The sequence below is a fragment of the Carassius auratus genome, chromosome 17, assembly GCF_003368295.1.
Source record: "Carassius auratus strain Wakin chromosome 17, ASM336829v1, whole genome shotgun sequence".
Classification (NCBI taxonomy): Eukaryota; Metazoa; Chordata; class Actinopteri; order Cypriniformes; family Cyprinidae; genus Carassius; species Carassius auratus.
Genome location: NC_039259.1, coordinates 17584586 through 17603109, shown reverse-complemented (window position 1 = coordinate 17603109; position 18524 = coordinate 17584586). Strand labels below are relative to the sequence as shown.

General features: G+C 38.9%; 1 protein-coding gene, 1 long non-coding RNA gene and 1 pseudogene across 4 annotated transcripts; all 3 read right to left on the bottom strand.

Moving 5' to 3' along the window:
- Nucleotides 1–1737: 1737 nt before the first annotated feature.
- On the bottom strand, nucleotides 1738–2780 carry LOC113117918 (uncharacterized). Its single transcript, XR_003294233.1, has 3 exons — nucleotides 2520–2780; nucleotides 2358–2420; nucleotides 1738–2181 (listed from the first exon to the last, which is right to left on the bottom strand). It is a non-coding gene; the product is annotated as an uncharacterized LOC113117918 (long non-coding RNA).
- A 3170-nt stretch (nucleotides 2781–5950) lies between these two features.
- On the bottom strand, nucleotides 5951–15372 carry LOC113117450 (polyadenylate-binding protein 4-like). Of its 3 annotated transcripts, none has more exons than XM_026286133.1 (14): nucleotides 14768–15372; nucleotides 10974–11167; nucleotides 10545–10660; nucleotides 9981–10120; nucleotides 9807–9901; nucleotides 9460–9597; nucleotides 9265–9360; nucleotides 8512–8781; nucleotides 8180–8390; nucleotides 7810–7931; nucleotides 7183–7273; nucleotides 6590–6720; nucleotides 6199–6300; nucleotides 5951–6090 (listed from the first exon to the last, which is right to left on the bottom strand). In XM_026286133.1, the coding sequence occupies exons 1-13, from the start codon at nucleotides 14961–14963 to the stop codon at nucleotides 6202–6204; spliced, it is 1899 nt and encodes a 632-aa protein (XP_026141918.1). In that variant the 5' UTR covers nucleotides 14964–15372; the 3' UTR covers nucleotides 5951–6090; nucleotides 6199–6201. The 3 variants fall into 3 exon arrangements, with proteins under 3 accessions (XP_026141918.1, XP_026141917.1, XP_026141919.1); XM_026286132.1 differs by having other exon boundaries at nucleotides 5951–6079; XM_026286134.1 differs by having other exon boundaries at nucleotides 5951–6079; nucleotides 8195–8390.
- A 622-nt stretch (nucleotides 15373–15994) lies between these two features.
- Nucleotides 15995–18521, bottom strand: LOC113117452 (uncharacterized; annotated as a pseudogene).
- Between the last annotated feature and the right edge of the window lie 3 nt (nucleotides 18522–18524).

The window sequence follows — 18524 nt, the reverse complement described above, 5'->3', positions numbered from 1 at the left end:
CAACAATTCATTTAAATTGCATTCTCATGAGCAATACATTATTTGTCTGCAAAAACGTATCATTCATCAATTTTTAGGATTTAAGATCATACTGTTTTGTCTCTTATTAATGAAGACTGTAATTCCAGTACATTACAATAGCATTTATCCGTAATAAACACTTCAGATTCTCAGACATCTGTGATCTTCAACAGAAAGGGAGAAAATATTGTCTTGGTGTCGTCTTCTTTTCTAAAAAACCAAAACAAAAAACAGACAAGATCACGCAACACAAAACATTTATGTAGTGTCCATGGCATGTATTGAGGCATTATATGTCATTTATAACTTGGATGTTGCATTCTGTGTAGACACCCTGTGATATTTAGTGTCCAGAAATATTTTACTGAGATCTTGTTCACGCTTCAGTATTCTCCTAGACAGTTCTGAATTGATGGAGGATGTGAGAGGATTAATAGTTTGAGGATGTGGATTTTCTAAATGTTTCTTCATTGTAATTCTGTTGAGATAAACCCAAGGGAATTTAAATATGAATGTTGGTATGATATGAACTTGAATGTGAATGTTTTCTAATCTTTTGAATTAACCCATGTGCTTTAATCACTTTTAATGAAGCTTGACAAACAACACAATTCCAGTACACATCATTCGAAAATTAATTGACTGACTAATTAAACTGATTGACTGAATTAATCATGAATCCCTTACAATTTTGCAGTGGTTTAATTTGTATTTAAATGGTAGCTACTTTTTTCTGAGTGTTTTTTTATGTTTTAAAGTAGTCTGATAATTGTAAAACTCTTCAAGCATTCAGATAAAAGTGTCTGTGACATGGTCGTATGGGGTGTGTGATTGGGGCAATGTTTGCTGGGTTGCTGATGTGAATAAACCTATTATGCTTTTAAAACAAATAGCTTAATGGCGTTTTCAGTGGCTCTACAAACTAATGATTCTCAGTTTACAATCAAATTTATTTTGGTCATAGTTCAGTATTTTAGCTGTGTTACAGTTTGTTTTATTTTTTTCACCAGCGATCTGAAGAAGCAGAACATGTAAAATCAATCTTTGTGGAGACCATTTAGTGACCTGAGGTTAAGTGTCTGACTCAAGGGTACCATGCACACTGGGGGGGGGGGGGGGGGGGGGGGGGGGGGGGTAATTTATCCTAATCGGGATTGAACCATCATGCTATCAGTAATCGGAATTAAATGTTCTTTGTAGAGATATCTGATTCATTCAATGAACGCTGCCCTTTGGGGGAATATCTTTCTGTAGGGTGTGACAAGACTGCAGAGGTTTCCTGCAGCACTACTGCCATCTAGAGGATGGAGTCAGTAACACATTATACATTTCCTAAACTACTAATTACAGAGTTCACACTTGAAATGTGTGTGTGTGTCTAGAAGACTCGAAAATTAATAAATGTTATAGTAATATTGTTCACTTGAAATGACAACTTGTATATAGGTCACTAATTAACAATAAAATGTTTGTAAATATAAAAAATATATTTTAAAGTACTACAAAAAACAACAACAGTATGTTGAATTCACACAAACTCTCCACAGTCGGAAATGATGACTTTCTGTTAGGTTTTGCCATAGACACAAAGCCATTAGAAAACAGGACAAAAAAGCCAAAGGGAATATTTTATTCAGAAAGAATGTATCAAATTCATCAAAAATAACAGCGCAGATTTTTTTAATGCATCAAAAAAGATTCTCATTTCAAAAAAAATTCTTTTTGACTTTTTTATTTTTCAAAGAATCTTTAAAACATCAATAACTGTTGTAAACTTTGATAAAAATAAATGTTTCTTGAACAGCAAATAAGCATACTGGAAACATTTCTGAAAGACGGTGTGACGCTGAAGACTGGAGTAATGGCTGCTTGAAAACTCAGCTTTGTTAAAATAGACAACAGTTAAATTGTAAAAGATATTTTACAACATTACTATTGAATAAATGCAGCCTTAGTGAGCATAAGAGACTTTTTCAAAATAACCTTTTGAACAATAGTGTGAAACGGTCCTGATCTCCCTCAGTCAGCAGCTCACCTCCATGCCCTCTATGAGCTCTCCGAATACCACATGTTTGACATCCAGCCAGTCTGTATTATCAACAGTGATGAAGAACTGCCAGTCATTAGCATTGGGTCTAGAGTTTGCCATCGACAGCAGACCTATGAGCGCATGAGAGAGACCAGACTTCAACAACAACAAAAACAAGCAGAACAGCAACGAAAAACACATATGTTAGACATGCAAGTAATGGGTTAACACAGCATCATCAGTGCAAGCAATAGAAAAACAATCAAGAGATTTATCATGCACCCTACTGAAACAAAAAGCCCCTCACCTGGTCGGGCTCATGTTTGGCCATGTTCACTCGGATGGTTCTGCCAAACAGCTCCGACTCATTCTGCAGAACACAAAACCCAACAGACATTAACCTAGACTCCTGCAGCGCACAATCCTGTTTTTTTATGAGACCACAGAAGTCAGTGGTTCAATAACTCACCATGTTATCAATGACAGTTTGTCACCTGTCTCACAATCTTTCCCGTCCACTTCTTCCGCCAGACCACATGAGAACACAAGACCGTATATTTGACTTATAATAATACTTAATATTCAACACACTCATATTTAATTTTCTGCTGCTTTCCCGGCTACAGATGATAATCGGAACCGCATCACTAACATGCATGTGATTGTGGAATGAAATTATAGCGCTGTGAGAGCGAAGCGATTTTGATTGTAATTTATAATTTGGATGTTTTTTTACCAACATAAAGAACCGTAGACAGTAAAAGAAAGAACACGCCCCATCGCCGCCATCTTGCTTGTAACCTTCGTCACTTCTAAATGGTGTGTCGCCCTCTAGTGATGCGGAGTACAAATAACATCACATAAATACACAACTGTCCGTTGTTCAGATATGGTTTCACAGTTGTACTTAGGGTGACCACTTCTTTTACTGCTATGGTGACCACCCGTCCCGCGTAGCGCGTGCGCGCACAGCGTTTAAAGCCAAATTCATGCGTCCCACAAATTGAGACTGTGTCACGCATAATCAATGCTTGCTCAAAAAAAGTAGGTCGAACCCCAGGCAGCCCAAACGAACATTACTTGACAGTTCAGCACGCTAACTGTTGCCACACCCACCCCTCAGTTGAACTGCTGACTAGGTTGTTGTCAACTTTTTCGTTGTTGTCATGACAGCGCAGGCACGTGCATACCAGACACACTGGGAAGGAACTTTTAGATGCACGCTTTCCAATTCGAAAAATGGAGAAAGTGAGGCAGCGCCACGCCACCATCAATTAAAAAGAGAAGGTGTCTCCTGTACTGTTTTTTTTTCATGCGCCTGCCTGAAACATGCAAGTTCACCATCCTTTCTCCCCTTCTCGTTCCGTGAACCTCTGGAGTTGTGAGTTTAGACTTTTTTTTTTAAACTGTTCCTGTGGTGTGTGAGCAACTACAATTCCTTTTAATCCTATAATTTTTATTATAATTTATTTAAAGTGAATAAATTGCAATGAAAATAAACAAAATAGCTAAAGTAAATCGTAGGGAAGTGTATTGTCAATTCTGTCATGAGCATGCATCAGCAATTCCACATGTTTAGGGGAATAGGGCATTATTAATATACCCATGTAAGGTGGTATGTGCCAGAAATGGGTAAACCACTATCAGTGAGTCTGCCCATGGGGTGGGGGCACCACCGCGCAAGGCAGTGTCCCACATTGTCCCTCAGAAACATACCCCTTGTCCCCCCTTGGGCTTATTAGCAGGTGGTCACCCTAGTTGTGAAAAGTTAACTTTGTTTCATTTATAGTTGCTGTTTTAAACCACCAAATAGATTTTTTTAAATGTAACAATAAGTTAAAATGTATATTTTTCTATGTGATATTACTTATATGATTATCTTTACATGTAGTTGTGTTCATGATTTACAGTATGTGATAATAATAACCTATTAAATATGATAGCTGTATGTGTACAGGTGAATCTCAAATTAAAATGTTGTGAAAAGGTCATTTATTTCTATTATTTATGTATTAAATAAATTCAATGAACACAGACTGAAGTTTAAATCTTTGGTTCTTTTAACTGTGATGATTTCGGCTCACATTTAACAAAAGACCACCAAATTACTATCCCAACAAATTACAATACTTTATAAGACCAATAGACTTTTTTTTTTTTTGTGAATTGTTGGCCTTCTGTTGAGTATGTTAATTTACTGTACATGTACTCAGTACTTGGTAGGGGCTCCTTTTGCTTTAATTACTGCCACAATTCAGCGTGGCATGGAGGTGATCAGTTTGTGGCACTGCTGAGGTGGTATGGAAGGCCCAGGTTTCTTTGACAGTGGCCTTCAGCTCATCTGCATGTTTTGGTCTCTTGTTTCTCATTTCCTCTTGACAATACACCATAGATTCTCTACAGGGTTCAGGTCTGGTGAGTCTGCTGGCCAGTCAAGCACACCAACACCATGGTCTTTAACCAACTTTTGGTGATTTGGCAGTGTGGAAGGTGCCAAATCCTGCTGGAAAATGAAATCAGGATCTTCCAAAAAGCTGGTCAGCAAAAGGAAGCATGAAGTGCTCCCAAAATTTCTTGGTAAACAGGTGCAGTGATTATGTTTTTCAGAAAACACAACGTACCAACACAGGCAGATGACATTGCAACTCAAATCATCACAGACTGTGGAATCTTAACACTGGACTTCAAGCAACTTGGGCTATGAGCTTCTCATCCTTCCTCCAGACTCTTGGATCTTGGTTTCCAAATGAAATACAAAACTTTGGATCATTGGGCAACAGTCCAGTTCTTCTTCTCCGTAGCCCAGGTAAGAGATGCCTCTGATGTTGTCTGTGGTTCAGCAAATTCATTGACAAATCTGTGTGTGGTGGCTCTTGATGCTTTTACCCCAGCCTCAGTACATTCCTTGTGAAGTTCACTCACAATCCTCATAAGGCTGTGGTTCTCTTAGTTGGTTGTGCATCTTTTTTTACCACACTTTTTCCTTCCACTCAACTTTCTGTTAACATGCTTGGATACAGCACTCTGTGAACAGCCAGATTCTTTGGCAATGAATGTTTGTGGCTAACCCTCCTTGTGAAGGGCGTCAATGATTGTCACTGGACAACTGTCAGATCAGCAGTCTTCCCCATGATTGTGTAGCCTAGTGAACCAAACTCAGAGACCATTTTGAAGGCTCAGGGAACCTTTGCAGGTGTTTTTGATTGGATCAGCTGATTGGCATGTTCATATTCTAAATTGTAAAATGGTGGGTTTTTGTTAAATGTAAGCCAAAGTCATCACAGTTTAAAAAACCAAAGACTTAAACTAATTCAATCTGTGTGTACTGAATTGATAAAATACACGAGTTTCCCAATTACTGAAATAAATGAACTTTTCCACTACATTCAAATTTATTGAGATGCACCTGTATGTACCTTTATGGTGCTTTGATACAGAGATCATCTTTCATAGGATACAAACTGGAATTAAATTGTTTGGTCATAAGATTAGTCCAAGTTCAATGTGAAATTGGATCTTATTAACACTTCTGTTATTATTGGGTCTTAGAGCAGAAAATGTTACCTATAAATGTACTGCAAGTCACTTTGGATAAAAAGTGTCTGTAAAATGGCCTTTGTCTTTGCTATAAGAAGAAGAAGACAATATATTTCATTTTAAATAGTCATCCCTTTATTTAGAGTGCCACACCCACTCGGGTTATTGTCATGGGACAAGTGAGGGCCAATCAAGGCAGCAAACACACAGCTCACTGAAGAACCAAGTTTTCCAGTTCCTCATAGAAAAAGTCAGTCCTGGCCACAATACAGAGGCTCTTCCCTCACAGAACTGCCTCTTTTTAAAATGTACTTTAGATGAAAAATCATTACAGAGTTAAAAATGTAAGCTCTGCAACAAAAATGTGTTCTTTGTGTTCAAGTATCATTTTGTATTTTTCTTTTTTTTCTTGTTTTCTTTTTTTGTGTTCTTATTGGTTGCCACCAGACGAAACCAGACAGTGGTGATCTCTCTTCAGCCTTTCAGCTTCACCTTGCAGAAAACAATAAATAAAAATAAATAAAAATTACATAATCATTTAAAACAGTGAGGTAAACAGCCATAACAACAAGCATGGAAATTATAATACTACAGATAATAAGAAAAGTTACTGGTCATGATGTTGCGGCTACAGTCGCAGCGGTGACTCCCACTTTCTGTGTGGCATCTTTCTTGGCCTGATGAGCCTGAAGCACTGCGACAGCCTCCTCCACCTGACAACAGAGATAAATCAGCAGTCCTACAATGCCCAAACCATCTTCACCACAGAGATTCATGGCTCTAATAAGATGATAAAATGCCATTGTCGTTTATAAATGACATTTCAGGAACAGTCCCTGCTGGGCAATGCATAAATCTTAATAAATAAACACAATATTAAGTCCCTGGTTCAGTCAATAAGCTTTGCATTTTTAAAAGCTTGTGATGTTTTCCCATTATTGCATCTAACAGCAGAGCTAGTAACTGTTACTGGAGACTTTTATCATAGTTAACGACTGTCACCTTGGAGCGCAGAGACTCATGGGACTCCAGCATGTGCAGCAGCTCAGAGTTGTCTATCTCTAGCAGCATTCCTGTGATCTTCCCGGCTAGACTGGGGTGCATTGCCTGGATGAGAGGAAACAGCCGCTCACCTGAGGGAAAACAGAACGGGCACATGTAAGACAGTCAAGAGATAGCTACAGGGAAGAATAAAATAAGAAAATAATTAAAGGATAGTCCACCACAATTTTCTGAAAACTTCTGTCATCATTTACTCACTGTTTCCAAGCCTACAAGACTCTTTCTATTGTGAAGCTTACAAAAAGAAGATCATTCAAAGAATGTTGGTAACCAAACAGTTGCCGGTTGCAGTTGACTCCCATAGTATTTTTACAGGGACTTAGCAAATTTTTGTTTACCAACATTCTTCATATTATCTTCTTTTTGGTTCAGCAGAAGAAAGAAACTCGTACAGGTTTTGAACAACTTGAGGGTGAGCAAACAACAGAATTTTTAGGTAAACTATCACATAAAACTATAATGCACAGAAACGTCTTCGGGGTGTAAGAATATGTTTAGTAAGGCTGAATGTGCTTACAGCCTCCTCATCTCACCAAGCATCTGTTTCTGTTCCTGAGGAGGAGCGGCAGCTAACATGGAGGCAGTGAGAGGCTCCTGACCCTGCACATGAACAGCTGGCTGAGCCTGCAGAACACCGGAAACCACAAAATGAGAATTTGAACGGGTTTTTTAAATCTATATCTTAATTCTAACAGTGCACAATATTAACATTCTGTTCTGAAAAGTCAATTATTTTAACGTTTACTGATTACTTGCCAATATTAAATAAAAAAAACTTTAAGTCAGCATTAGATGATGGAAAAGGTCATGTAAATTAATGAGTATGCACAATTAAATATTCAATTATGACTGATATATATCCAGTTTCTGCCAACACTATTAAAGAAAACAAAACAAATATGGTACCTATGTATTGTGCAACTCTACTCAATTCATTTACTTTGATCCTTAACAAATCTTTAAACCTTTACCATATGACTGTTCTTGAAATGGCAATGTTTTATGACAACAAAGTATACCAACTATACCTTTGTAATCAAATATGTATCAGTGAATTAAATGTACAATCCATAATATCAGAAACGGAACAAATGCACAGCTAGAATTATTTATTCAATGGTGCAGTTTTTATTTACGTGCGGTGTATGTCTCTATATTACCTGTTGCAGAGTAATGGGCTGCACGACCTGAGGCTGAGTGTGTCGTATGGTGGTGGCGTACTTGTATGGGGGCATGGCACGTGGAGTCGTCACCCCCATGCCCGGGCGGGGACCCATTGGTCCTAGTTGTGGAAAGAAGAAAATAAAATTAAAGCTATGGTGAGGACAGAATGATCGCCAAACTCACTTGTTATAATCAATAAATGTGGGGAAAAACTAAAACCTGCATGATAATCTTTCTGACATCTTTTATCAAATATACTAATCTTTAAAATTTAACTTGAAATGATTTGCAGGTGTCTGGGTCTGGAAAACAGGTCAATGTGTGTCATAACAAGGCACTGCATCATCAGTGGGTGGGTTTTCTCACCCACTCTCTGTGCACCTGTGGGGATCCCGCGTGGGCCCTGGGTGGAAGCACTGGGGGCCATGTGGCGTATGTTGGCACGGGGCCCTGGCTGGCGCAAGGAGTTGGGCATGCCCTGGAAACCACCCTGACCTCTGCCACCCTGCTGCCAGCGAGGGTTCGGACGCATCTGAGTGAGCTGGTTTGGTGCATAGTATGTCGTTCTGTTCTGGGCCTGTGATGCATTAGAAAGAAACAAAAGACATAATCGGAGAGTTTATTAATAATTTAATGGAACATTTTACTACTTCAAACCAGACTGTCAATGTTGTCTAAGACTTCTGGATCTCACCCACCTGTGGCACAGCGGGCATAAAGTAACCACCGGCAGGCTGGAACTGGTTGATGATAGCGTTGGCAGGCATGGCCCTCATGCCAGCGATACGCTGCATGTATTGATTGGTCAGATGAGCTTTGCGTTCTTCTTTGCGTTGGGCCAGGGCTACATACAGTGGTTTGGAGCCCACAATACGGCCGTTCATCTCTGTCACGGCCTTTGTGGCCTCCTCGGGTGAGGAGAAACACACAAAGCCAAAACCTTTGGACCTGCCATCCTCCAGCATCACCTACAGTAAGATATACATTACATTAAATCTCACTTCTTTCTTCCATCAGGTTAAACAGAAAAATAAATCTTGCAAAAGCATAATACTGTTTCACTGGGTCAAATATAGCCTATTTGTATCTTCAAATTGATTTCAACTGTACTGTCTACTAAAAACAAACACATGTGACAATATTTGTACAAATGTAAATATGTAAAGAATATTTCTTGTTGTGTTTAAATATCATAAAAGACATATTTATGAATGTGCCACTGAGGATAATGTTATCATAAACAGCGAAAAATACTTTAAGATTAACAAAATTCTTCCTTGAGGTGACCTACGCGTGTACCCTCCTCTCTTGTGGTCTCCATCAAAAGGAATTCGGTTGCTCACTTTCATTTGGAAAGGGCCTTCAAAAACCATCCCCTTCCCACTGTGCCCTTCAATTTGCCCAAAGTGTTCAAACAGAAACAGACTGTAAACAGTCGCCCTTTGACCCACCTTGGCACTGGTAATGGAGCCGAAAGGAGAGAACTCTTTACGAAGTTTCTCATCATCAATGGTGTCATCAAGATTCTTGATATACAAGTTCACACCCTGTCAACACAAATATACACACAAATTGATGCTTATTATTATTCTTTAACTAAAAACACAACCACACATACACAAAGACACAAAACAGAAGTTCATTACCTGATATCTGCTGATTCTTTCCTGTTTGAGCTGTTCAAACTTCCTCTTGAGTTCTGCTTGTCTCTCCATCTTTTTCTGTGCTCGGCCAACAAACACCGTCTTACCATTAAGCTCCATACCATTCATCTCTTCCACAGCCTGAAACAGAAATATTATTACAATAAATCACCTGTCTGTTCATTTGTTTATCTGTCAGTCCATCCATCTATCTAGCCCATGAAAGTTCAATGACAATGGCAGCGCATCACTGCTGTCATTTCCATGCTTATTTTTAAACATGTTCGACCGTCAGCTTCTTAGCTGATTTGCATTATGAGCAAATCATAAAACCTGTATAATAACTGTACCTTGTTAGCATCCTCATGCTTCTCATAGCTCACAAACCCAAATCCACGAGATTTCCCTGTGGGGTCAGTCATGACCTTCACGCTCAGTGTTTTACCTGCAGGAAGAAACAAAATCTTCAGATAAAAAGACTACAAGGCTACCACCACCACATCCGTTTATACTCTCAAACTCGCCATATTTATCAAAGAGCTCCTTCAGTCTCGGATCATCCATGTCCTCGCCGAAGTTCTTGATGTAAACGTTGGTGAATTCTTTGGCTTTGGCACCCATCTCTGCTTCTCTCTCCTTCCTGGACTTGAAACGCCCCACAAACCTACAAAAAACATAGGAGACAGAAACGTGACTGATGCAGAAATGCAATACCGACAGCTGCAGACCAACCACAGACACAAAACAGCTGCAGCAGGGACTTACAAGCTCTGAAATGCTAGAAGACTAGTAGAATACATTTTACAAAAAAAGTCAGAATGCTCCAAATCAATGCTAAACCCCAGTAACGTTAATTTTACAGACAAAAAAAAGAGACATTTTTCTTTTACCTTCCACAAAATTACGCAAGATATAGAGGTTTGAAAAAACATGAGGGTGAGTATATAAATCTGATCCTTTGAAACTGATTGCTCAACAAAGTTTCTATTAAAGTTCTTCTCTGTTACATTAGTGACTGACAACTGCACACTGTCTTTGTCAAATCAATGGACCTCCTTCCTGTCACATGACCCTGCTTGGACACTCACACCTTGCGGTCGTTCAGCAACATGCCATTCATCTTCTCAATGGCGCGATCGGCTGCGTCCTGAGTTTCAAAATGCACAAAGGCGTAACCCTTAGATCCGTTCTCGTCACACACCACCTGTTGAGACGGCATCAAGAATCAAATTACAGAGTGTTTGTCTTATATAGCTGAACTACCACAGCGTCTGTGATGTGTCAAATATGTGTTAATAAACTCTAATCCATGATTTATTGCTTGAATATACAAACTATTAAGGAAAAAATATAGAAACACATTCCTCAAACAATATAGAAATATAGAAACACATTCCTCCATGACTATATCATGAGCAAAAAATAACAAATTAATTAAATTAAATTAAGTTAAATTAAATTAAATTAATAGATAATTTCAGCTTCCAAACATATACAAGTCACTTCCTACTTCTCACCTTACAGGACAGGATGTTCCCAAAAGCAGAGAAGGTGTCGTATAGGGCCTTGTTGTCAATGGATTTGTCCAGATTTTTGATGAAGACATTTCCAACTCCAGATTTCCTAAGTGACGGATCTCTTTGTGACCACATGATTCTGATCGGCTTTCCTTTGACCACATCGAAGTTCATTGTGTCCAAAGCTCTTTCCGCTGAAGCCACAAAAACACGAGACATAAGCCATCTCTGCTCTTCTACCTCAGCACATAAACTACTAACAATTAGCCTACTAGCGGATGAAAACTTGCCATAAACAACACAGATTCTGAATTATTCATTAATTACATATTTCAATCCGTAGTGTGTGTGTGTGTGTGTGTGTCTGTGTTTAGTAAGTATGTTCAGATACTCAAACATATTAACCACAGCAAACAAGCGCAAAACTTGTTAGCTGAGCTTGATCTTAGAAAGCCCCATGAAACTAATTTATTACATCTAAACATTAAATGTTAAGGTCATCTTCCCAAATATTTTAAGATGAATAAATTTGTATATTTATAGGAATTTCCTTGTTTTAGCAAATAGACTCAAATAAACACTCACACACAAACATATGAGTTAGCATTAAAGCTGAATATATTTCATTACTAGTGTGAAAGGGCAGCAGAGCGAAGCAGAACTCCAGGCACATGTAATTAGATTTGATCCATACCAGGTCTCAAAAACATTTGTACAGACCTCAAAATAGCACTGACCCTATCAAATTTAACCATCTCTTTATAGTCTTAACATGCAGTTCTTTCTGTATATTTTTGCTATACACAGAGATTGTGGATTAAATATATATTTATGTCTTGTAAAGTCTGAAGACTGAAACAGATGTATATCAGGTGAAGGGTTTTTCAGAAGCTTTATCAAATTACTTTCCAGTCAAATTGATGGCATATGAGGGAACAGTCACCTATTGTAATATATTATGATGGGTCTCTCTCTCTTTTAAACCTCATGGTCCTCCCCCAGCCCAAACACACACACACACACACTAAAAATGTCTGGTGAACAAAATGGAGCAGCCCTGTGTCTGCTGTCCTCAGCAGTTTGCAGTGTGATTGTATTGAACATGAAGCTCAGGGCTGGTGGGATCACTCAAAGAGAGACTGAGAGAGAGAGACCACTGCAAATAACAACTTTACGCCAACACAGGACAGTACACAATTTTTACCTTTAACCTTTTTACCATCAATATAGGAGTTTCTGGTTTCAAACAAAACTTTTATTTATATTATTTTTTATATTTTATTTAGGATACACATGCACTGACAGTATAAAGCTGTCAAATTAATAGACAGAATCAATAGAAATCTGTCATCCCTGAATAAGAAGAAGCATGGCGTGGCTGACCTATGGTTTTGCCTGTCAGCTTGTTTCCTCAAAACACACCTTGAAGAAAAGACAGGCACAGTGCAGGCAGCCCTCACTGACTCTATATTTAGCAGTGTTGGGTCCTTTGAGCAATGTGCTGGCAGGCAGCAAGTGTTCAAGGCTCTGTGTCCATTGATGGGGCTGAGGCACTGGAATGTGTGTGGCTGAAGCTTACCAGTGCCGGCAACTGTTTACAAATGCAGCTGTTACATGCTGAAAACCAAACCATGTGCTTGAGGCCATTTGCTGAACATATGCATGCTGTAAACTACTATTGTACTGTCACGTTATGCAAAAAAACATGCATAAAACAATATAAAGTCTTAATACTCTTCCAGATTTACATCCTACAGTGGTAACCAACTGCTATTGTCTCTTATAAACATGTTGACTATCAGTCACCATTCTGAGTTACTAAATGGAGGTGAGCGAGTTCAACTCTGACCTTTTAACCTTTGTGCTTTGAAAGAGGAGAGCAAAATCGAACATGAGATGTTTACGAAGCATTCAGCATAGGAGACAGATATTTCAGATTCACCTCCCTGTAGAAGACTACACAATTTTAAACAGTAGTATCAATTTGTTTATTATGTATTGTGTAATTTATACTGGTTAAACAAACACATTTTAATTCTACTGACTAAAATGAACAATGAATTCAGCAAGGAATGGAAAAAAAAAAACATTTAGTATGAGGCTTAAATGTTGTAAAACTGTCCAGATTACTTGAAATGTAGGAAATAATAAATAAAAATAAAAAAATCCCCATTTAACACTTATTCTGGTTTCACCTGAATCATAAAATCAAGTTGAAGGTGCTTGGTATTGGTATTATCCCCTCATGAATACTTTAAATAGCACAATTAGGTCATGCCAGGTTGCAAAATGTGGGCTAACACACACACACACACACAAGCACTGTTCCCCTGGATATACCTAGCGTTCTTCAGGTAGCTAAAACATAGACGTATCCAAATGATCAGATCTGCTTCTGCAGGATGTCTCATATGAAGGTTTAAAGCAGATGTAGGTCACTTTGACTATATGTGGGTCAAGCAGCACATTCAATTCTAGTCTAATTCTTTATTCTGATTATAGTCTATTATTGAGATGGCTTGGCTCTATTGAGTTTTCAGCTTTTTAAATTACTTTTCCCCCCATCTTTTCTCTAAATATGTTTCACGAATGGACAAAACTAGGCAAGCTCAACAGAACAAAATATCAGTCCTCCTACAGGGTGCATGACATAAATGATTCATACATACATGCCATGCTGCATACTCAACCTTTGTATCACTGAGTGATGATATTTCAGGACAAGGGAAATTAAACAGCCGGTAGTTGTATAACAAGCTGACTTAATATTTGTAATATTAAATTATTCACATATTAATATTAATTATTAAACCAATTTTGTTTATTTGAATGGTGTTTTTCACATTCAAATACATTTATTTGAATGCTTCTTTTTTGTAAGTTACAAACCCCTGAGTGAGCAAAAAAAGTTTAATTATGGGAACAAAAACTTCCTTTAGATTGTTAAGATGCTGAAATTAACCAGTATCAATCAATGTTAATAGTAGGCTACTGATTAATACAAATTAAATAAATATAGCATTTTATCCAAAGTGCCTTACATTGCATTCAAGATATAGAACCTGGGAATCATACCTATGACCTTGCCATTACTTGCACCATGCCATGCTATCTGAGCTACAATAATGTAGACATTCACAACTATTTGGTTAGTTACTAGTAAGTAATAATTGATAGTAATTATGTATTTTAAATGATATAAGAGTAAAATGCTAGTAATCCTAGTAACATAAAATACTAGTTGGCTACTATTAGTAGTAATGTACCTTACTGTAATGTCCCTAGATTTCAAAAACAATTTTTCACTTTTAACAAAGTAATAAGGATGTTGTCACTTTTAAAATAATAATTATAAATAAAACATCGATTTACATTTTTTTAAAACATAACTTAAACAAAATATAGTGTTAATTACGAGCAATTCAAATATAAATAGCCATTAGCTGAATAGTTCGTTTTGTATGTTAATGCAGCTTGCCATATTGGCTGGACATAATGCGGTGTGATGGTCACAGTCAGTAAACCCTGACTTTCACACAATAGGCCATATTAGGAGAATAAAGCGGATTGTTGGAAATGTTAAAGATGGTTGTAGTAGGCTAGAAAGCAGTGAAGAACAGCTTGATATGGTTAACTCAGAAATTCATGTGACAGCACACGAGAGAGGAGAGAGCGCGCTACACGTCACCTCCAATGTCCCTACATTAACGCACAAATCATGACACATTATTCCCGTTACTCTGTCAGCTATATGCTTCACGTTTAAAGACAGGGCGCTGTCTGTCATGTCTTACCGTCCGCGGGCTGCTGGAAGTTGACGTAGGCATAGCCCAGCGAGCGCCGCGTGATCATATCCCGACACACGCGGATGGACAGCACCGGGCCGGCCGGACTGAATTTCTCATACAGCATAGCCTCCGTAATATCAGGGTGCAGGTCGCCCACATAGAGAGAAGCCATCGGATAACTCCCCGCCGTCGCTGCGTTCATGTCTCGGGGTCGTTCAAGCCTTGAAGCTCGTGTGTTGGTCTAGTGCTGAAATGACAGTGCGTAAAGAGTGTCCTAGAACCAGAGGGACAAGTGAATCTCTTAATCCTCTATTAAACTTTTACGCTACTCTCCAAATAAACGGTGTCGACTCGGCAGCAATGACAGCTACAGCATATGGAGTCCGCTCGCGAAGAACTGGCTTCAGAAACGTCTGGGTAGATCGAGACCTTGTCTTTAAAAACAAAAAGTTGCCCTTTTTAAAAACGTTGTTTGGTTTAAAGTAGTTATTTTTTGACGTTTTCGTTATTTTGTATTTTTTATAGATTTTTTTCTTTTTTAAAAGGTACTGAAGAACAGTGAGTTATACACTCACGGTGTGGTGGCCGGGGAAAGAGGGTGCGTGGGAAATGCACGGACACTTTATAGCTCGAGCGGAGGAAATAGCTGCCAGGGTCACACTAGGGATAACAGAAAAAACCCACCCGCTCGGAGCATGCGGTGTACAGGACAGCACATTTGGAAAGAAATCACGCGACAGCGACATCTGGGCGCGGCCGTCTACAGTACAGGGTTTCTACTTCAGCAGCTACATGGGTCATTCCCAAAATACATTGAGAGCACGCATTGAGCCATTAAGATATAAAAGGAATAATTCTGACTTGAAACTTAAAAAGTTTGCCTTTTTTTGCACATCTTAAAGGGCTTCAGATACTTGAAAACTTTGAAATTCGTGGTCACGTTTTGCAGGTTGATAGCCTTAATTCCATGTTATAGGCATTGATTTGATAACTGAAAGCAGAGGCATATTCAAAAATGTTACGGTTTAGACGAAGAGGCCATATCAAGATAAGTTTAATATCGAAGTCATCCATGAACCAGAAACCAATCATTATGGTTCATTCTTTAGTGGAAAAACAACATTACCAGAGAATACACAAACTAGAACCATGCTGAATTTCATAACAGTACCAAGCAACCCTTATAACACTTGAGTAATTGACGGTGCAAAAACAAATCCCAATTGAGAGAAGGGTGCATTTCACAAGTCAGAAGTTTATTTAAATGCCACATAATACATGGTTATAATCACAAAGGAGTGATGAAAAACAGGTCACTGCTCCATCGGTCTTCTGTAGCCAAGTGAAAAAGAAACAAGTATATTAATATCATGATAGACCTTTAATAAGACTCATAATGTCAACTAACCTCAGTTGATCCAATAGAGATGAAACAAGGCCTTTAATTTTAGAGGTATCCTCCATCTGCACATCCTTTGGGCTTTTCTCACCATTCTTCTCCAGTTGTGGTCTCTTGTCCGGTTTGTTCTTGCTGGGCCTCTTCTGTTCCTCATAATGAAGAACACTGGATCCATCTGCAGCTTGTTTTAGACTCAGTTTGGAGTAGAGAACTGGCTCTGATAATTTGGCTCCTTTAGCACCATTAAAGATCATCTCAGCCTGTCTGAAAACAACTCCCCTCATCCTCGCTCTCAGATGGCTTATCTGGAGTACGGCTAATCAGGGGCTGGTCATTTGGAGGAATGTCAAATTCTGATTCAAGATGCAGTGGAGCCTGCTCTAGATAATCCGCTGAAGTCACAACAGGTTTTTCTTGAATTTTATGCAATTGGTCAACTTCACGAAGATGCCCCATGTCCAACCAGCCCTTTACAATATCAGGTGAATCCACAGCTCCTACATGAACTCTTCCTTCATCCACAGCAACTGCCTGACTCCGCTCCGTGCTCTCATCTGGTCTCACCGGTTCAGCATTTTGAAAGGTTAATTCAACAGATTTTTCCGGATAACCAGTCCCCATCTGCACCAGTGGGTTAAACTCAAGCTCCATTAGGTCTTGTAGCCACATTGATAAGTCACTTTCCAGGCCCTTGCGGATGACCATCACACCACCAAAGCCACGCTGGACAGGCCAGGGGGAGACTTTACCAAGGTTTTGCATTGAGCTTCCAGTTAAAGAGGTACTTGCCATGATCCAGCTTTTATCGGAGCCGTCTCTGGCTTTAGAGCTGGAATTAATGAGGTCGTCTGACAGAGTCAGTGTTGCTGCAGATTCTTGATCCTGGAGTACCAGTGGGCCTGTGCTTACTACTGCGGTCACATCTAGAGAAACTGTAACAGATGGAGAAGTTTGAATAAGATTTTTCTTAGGAAAACCAAAACTACATCCAATACTTTTACATTATACAAATATACAGTGGCTGCAGAACAGAACATAATGAGTGATCATATTGGTACTGATCTTCAGTTTTACATTTGGTTTTGTTGGTCATTTCGTTACGTTTTACAGCAGGTTACACTTTTGCATATAATCCAAGTGCATCGGTTCGAATTGCTTCATCGGCCTTGAATTAAAAGTTGCTGCAGTGGTTCTGATTCCTACTAGCTCTGAGGAAAAAAAAAAAAAAAAAAAAAAAAAAAAACACACACCTGGCAGTTCCACACGCTCAATTGCATTTCTGCAGCTTCTCCCACAACAATCACATACTGAAGTTTGTCCACCCAAGTCAACCCATCTGGAAAGAAAAATAAAATTAAGCTCCAAAAGCATGTGTTAGGAAGAGACTAGAGCGATTTAAGCGCTTACTTGGACTTCAGCTTGTTGTAGTTGCAGAATTTAGTGGTAGGGGTGACACCCAAATTAGTAAGATAGACCTCACAGTGAATGTAACTCTACAGCAAACAGGAAAGCATTATATAAATTGCTGGCGGTTTGCAGAAGTGCAGTAATCCTAACAAGTACTGAACACACCTCAGAAGACTTCAAACTGGATGTACGAACAATAAAATTCACTCGGTCAGGCTGCTGCATCACAAACTTCACCAGAGACTTTTTGGAAGCTACACATCTGGTGAACAAGTTAAAACAGTTTTAGGGAGCAAGTATTTAAAAAAAAAAAAAAAAAGCCCACCCACATATTTGAGTTGACCTACCCCTTGTTGATGATAAGCGCAACTTCAGGTTTGTCAGTATGGTTTGGAGAAGAGGAAGCATGGCAGGACTGAACATAAAGCTGTTGACCGGGTCCAGGTGAGGCAGACACCTGCAGATACAATGGTTCTCCTCTGTGGAACACATTAGTATCCGCTGGACCACTCCAAGATGCTAGAATGAAAAACATTAGACAATTAGACACTAACTTGACCTAAAAAAAAAATTGGGGTTATAACGACCTACAATTCATGATCCGAAGTGAAAAACTGTTTCTTCTGTCCAGAAGAGCCTGTATATCATATTTCATTGGAAACAAAGATGCAAAGTTGTCAAAGCTGTGAAGCTGAGGAATTTCAGTCAAGTGTTCTGCAGCAGCAGGACTATGCCAGGCATCTTGTATGAGTCCTGGCGAGTACACTGTTAAGTGTCCATTAAAATCCTCCCTGTTCGGTGTAACAGGCAGCACTAGAAACACAATAGTCCAACAGAAGACGACAAAAAGAGCCGCCATGCCTAACCCACAGCTTCTACTTGAGTGAAACTCAGCACAGAATAATTAACACAGCAAATTTTTCTTGTCACACAACAGAACTTCTTAAAAATGCATAC

Coding starts and splice junctions, on each gene's coding strand:
- LOC113117450 (XM_026286133.1), bottom strand. CDS start 14,963: ATGAACGCAGCGACGGCGGGGAGTTATCCGATGGCTTCTCTCTATGTG. Junction 10,661..10,973: donor GGAACATCCTGTCCTGTAAG/GTGAGAAGTAGG, acceptor CCGTCTCAACAG/GTGGTGTGTGACGAGAACGG. Junction 9,902..9,980: donor GGAGCTCTTTGATAAATATG/GCGAGTTTGAGA, acceptor TTCTTCCTGCAG/GTAAAACACTGAGCGTGAAG.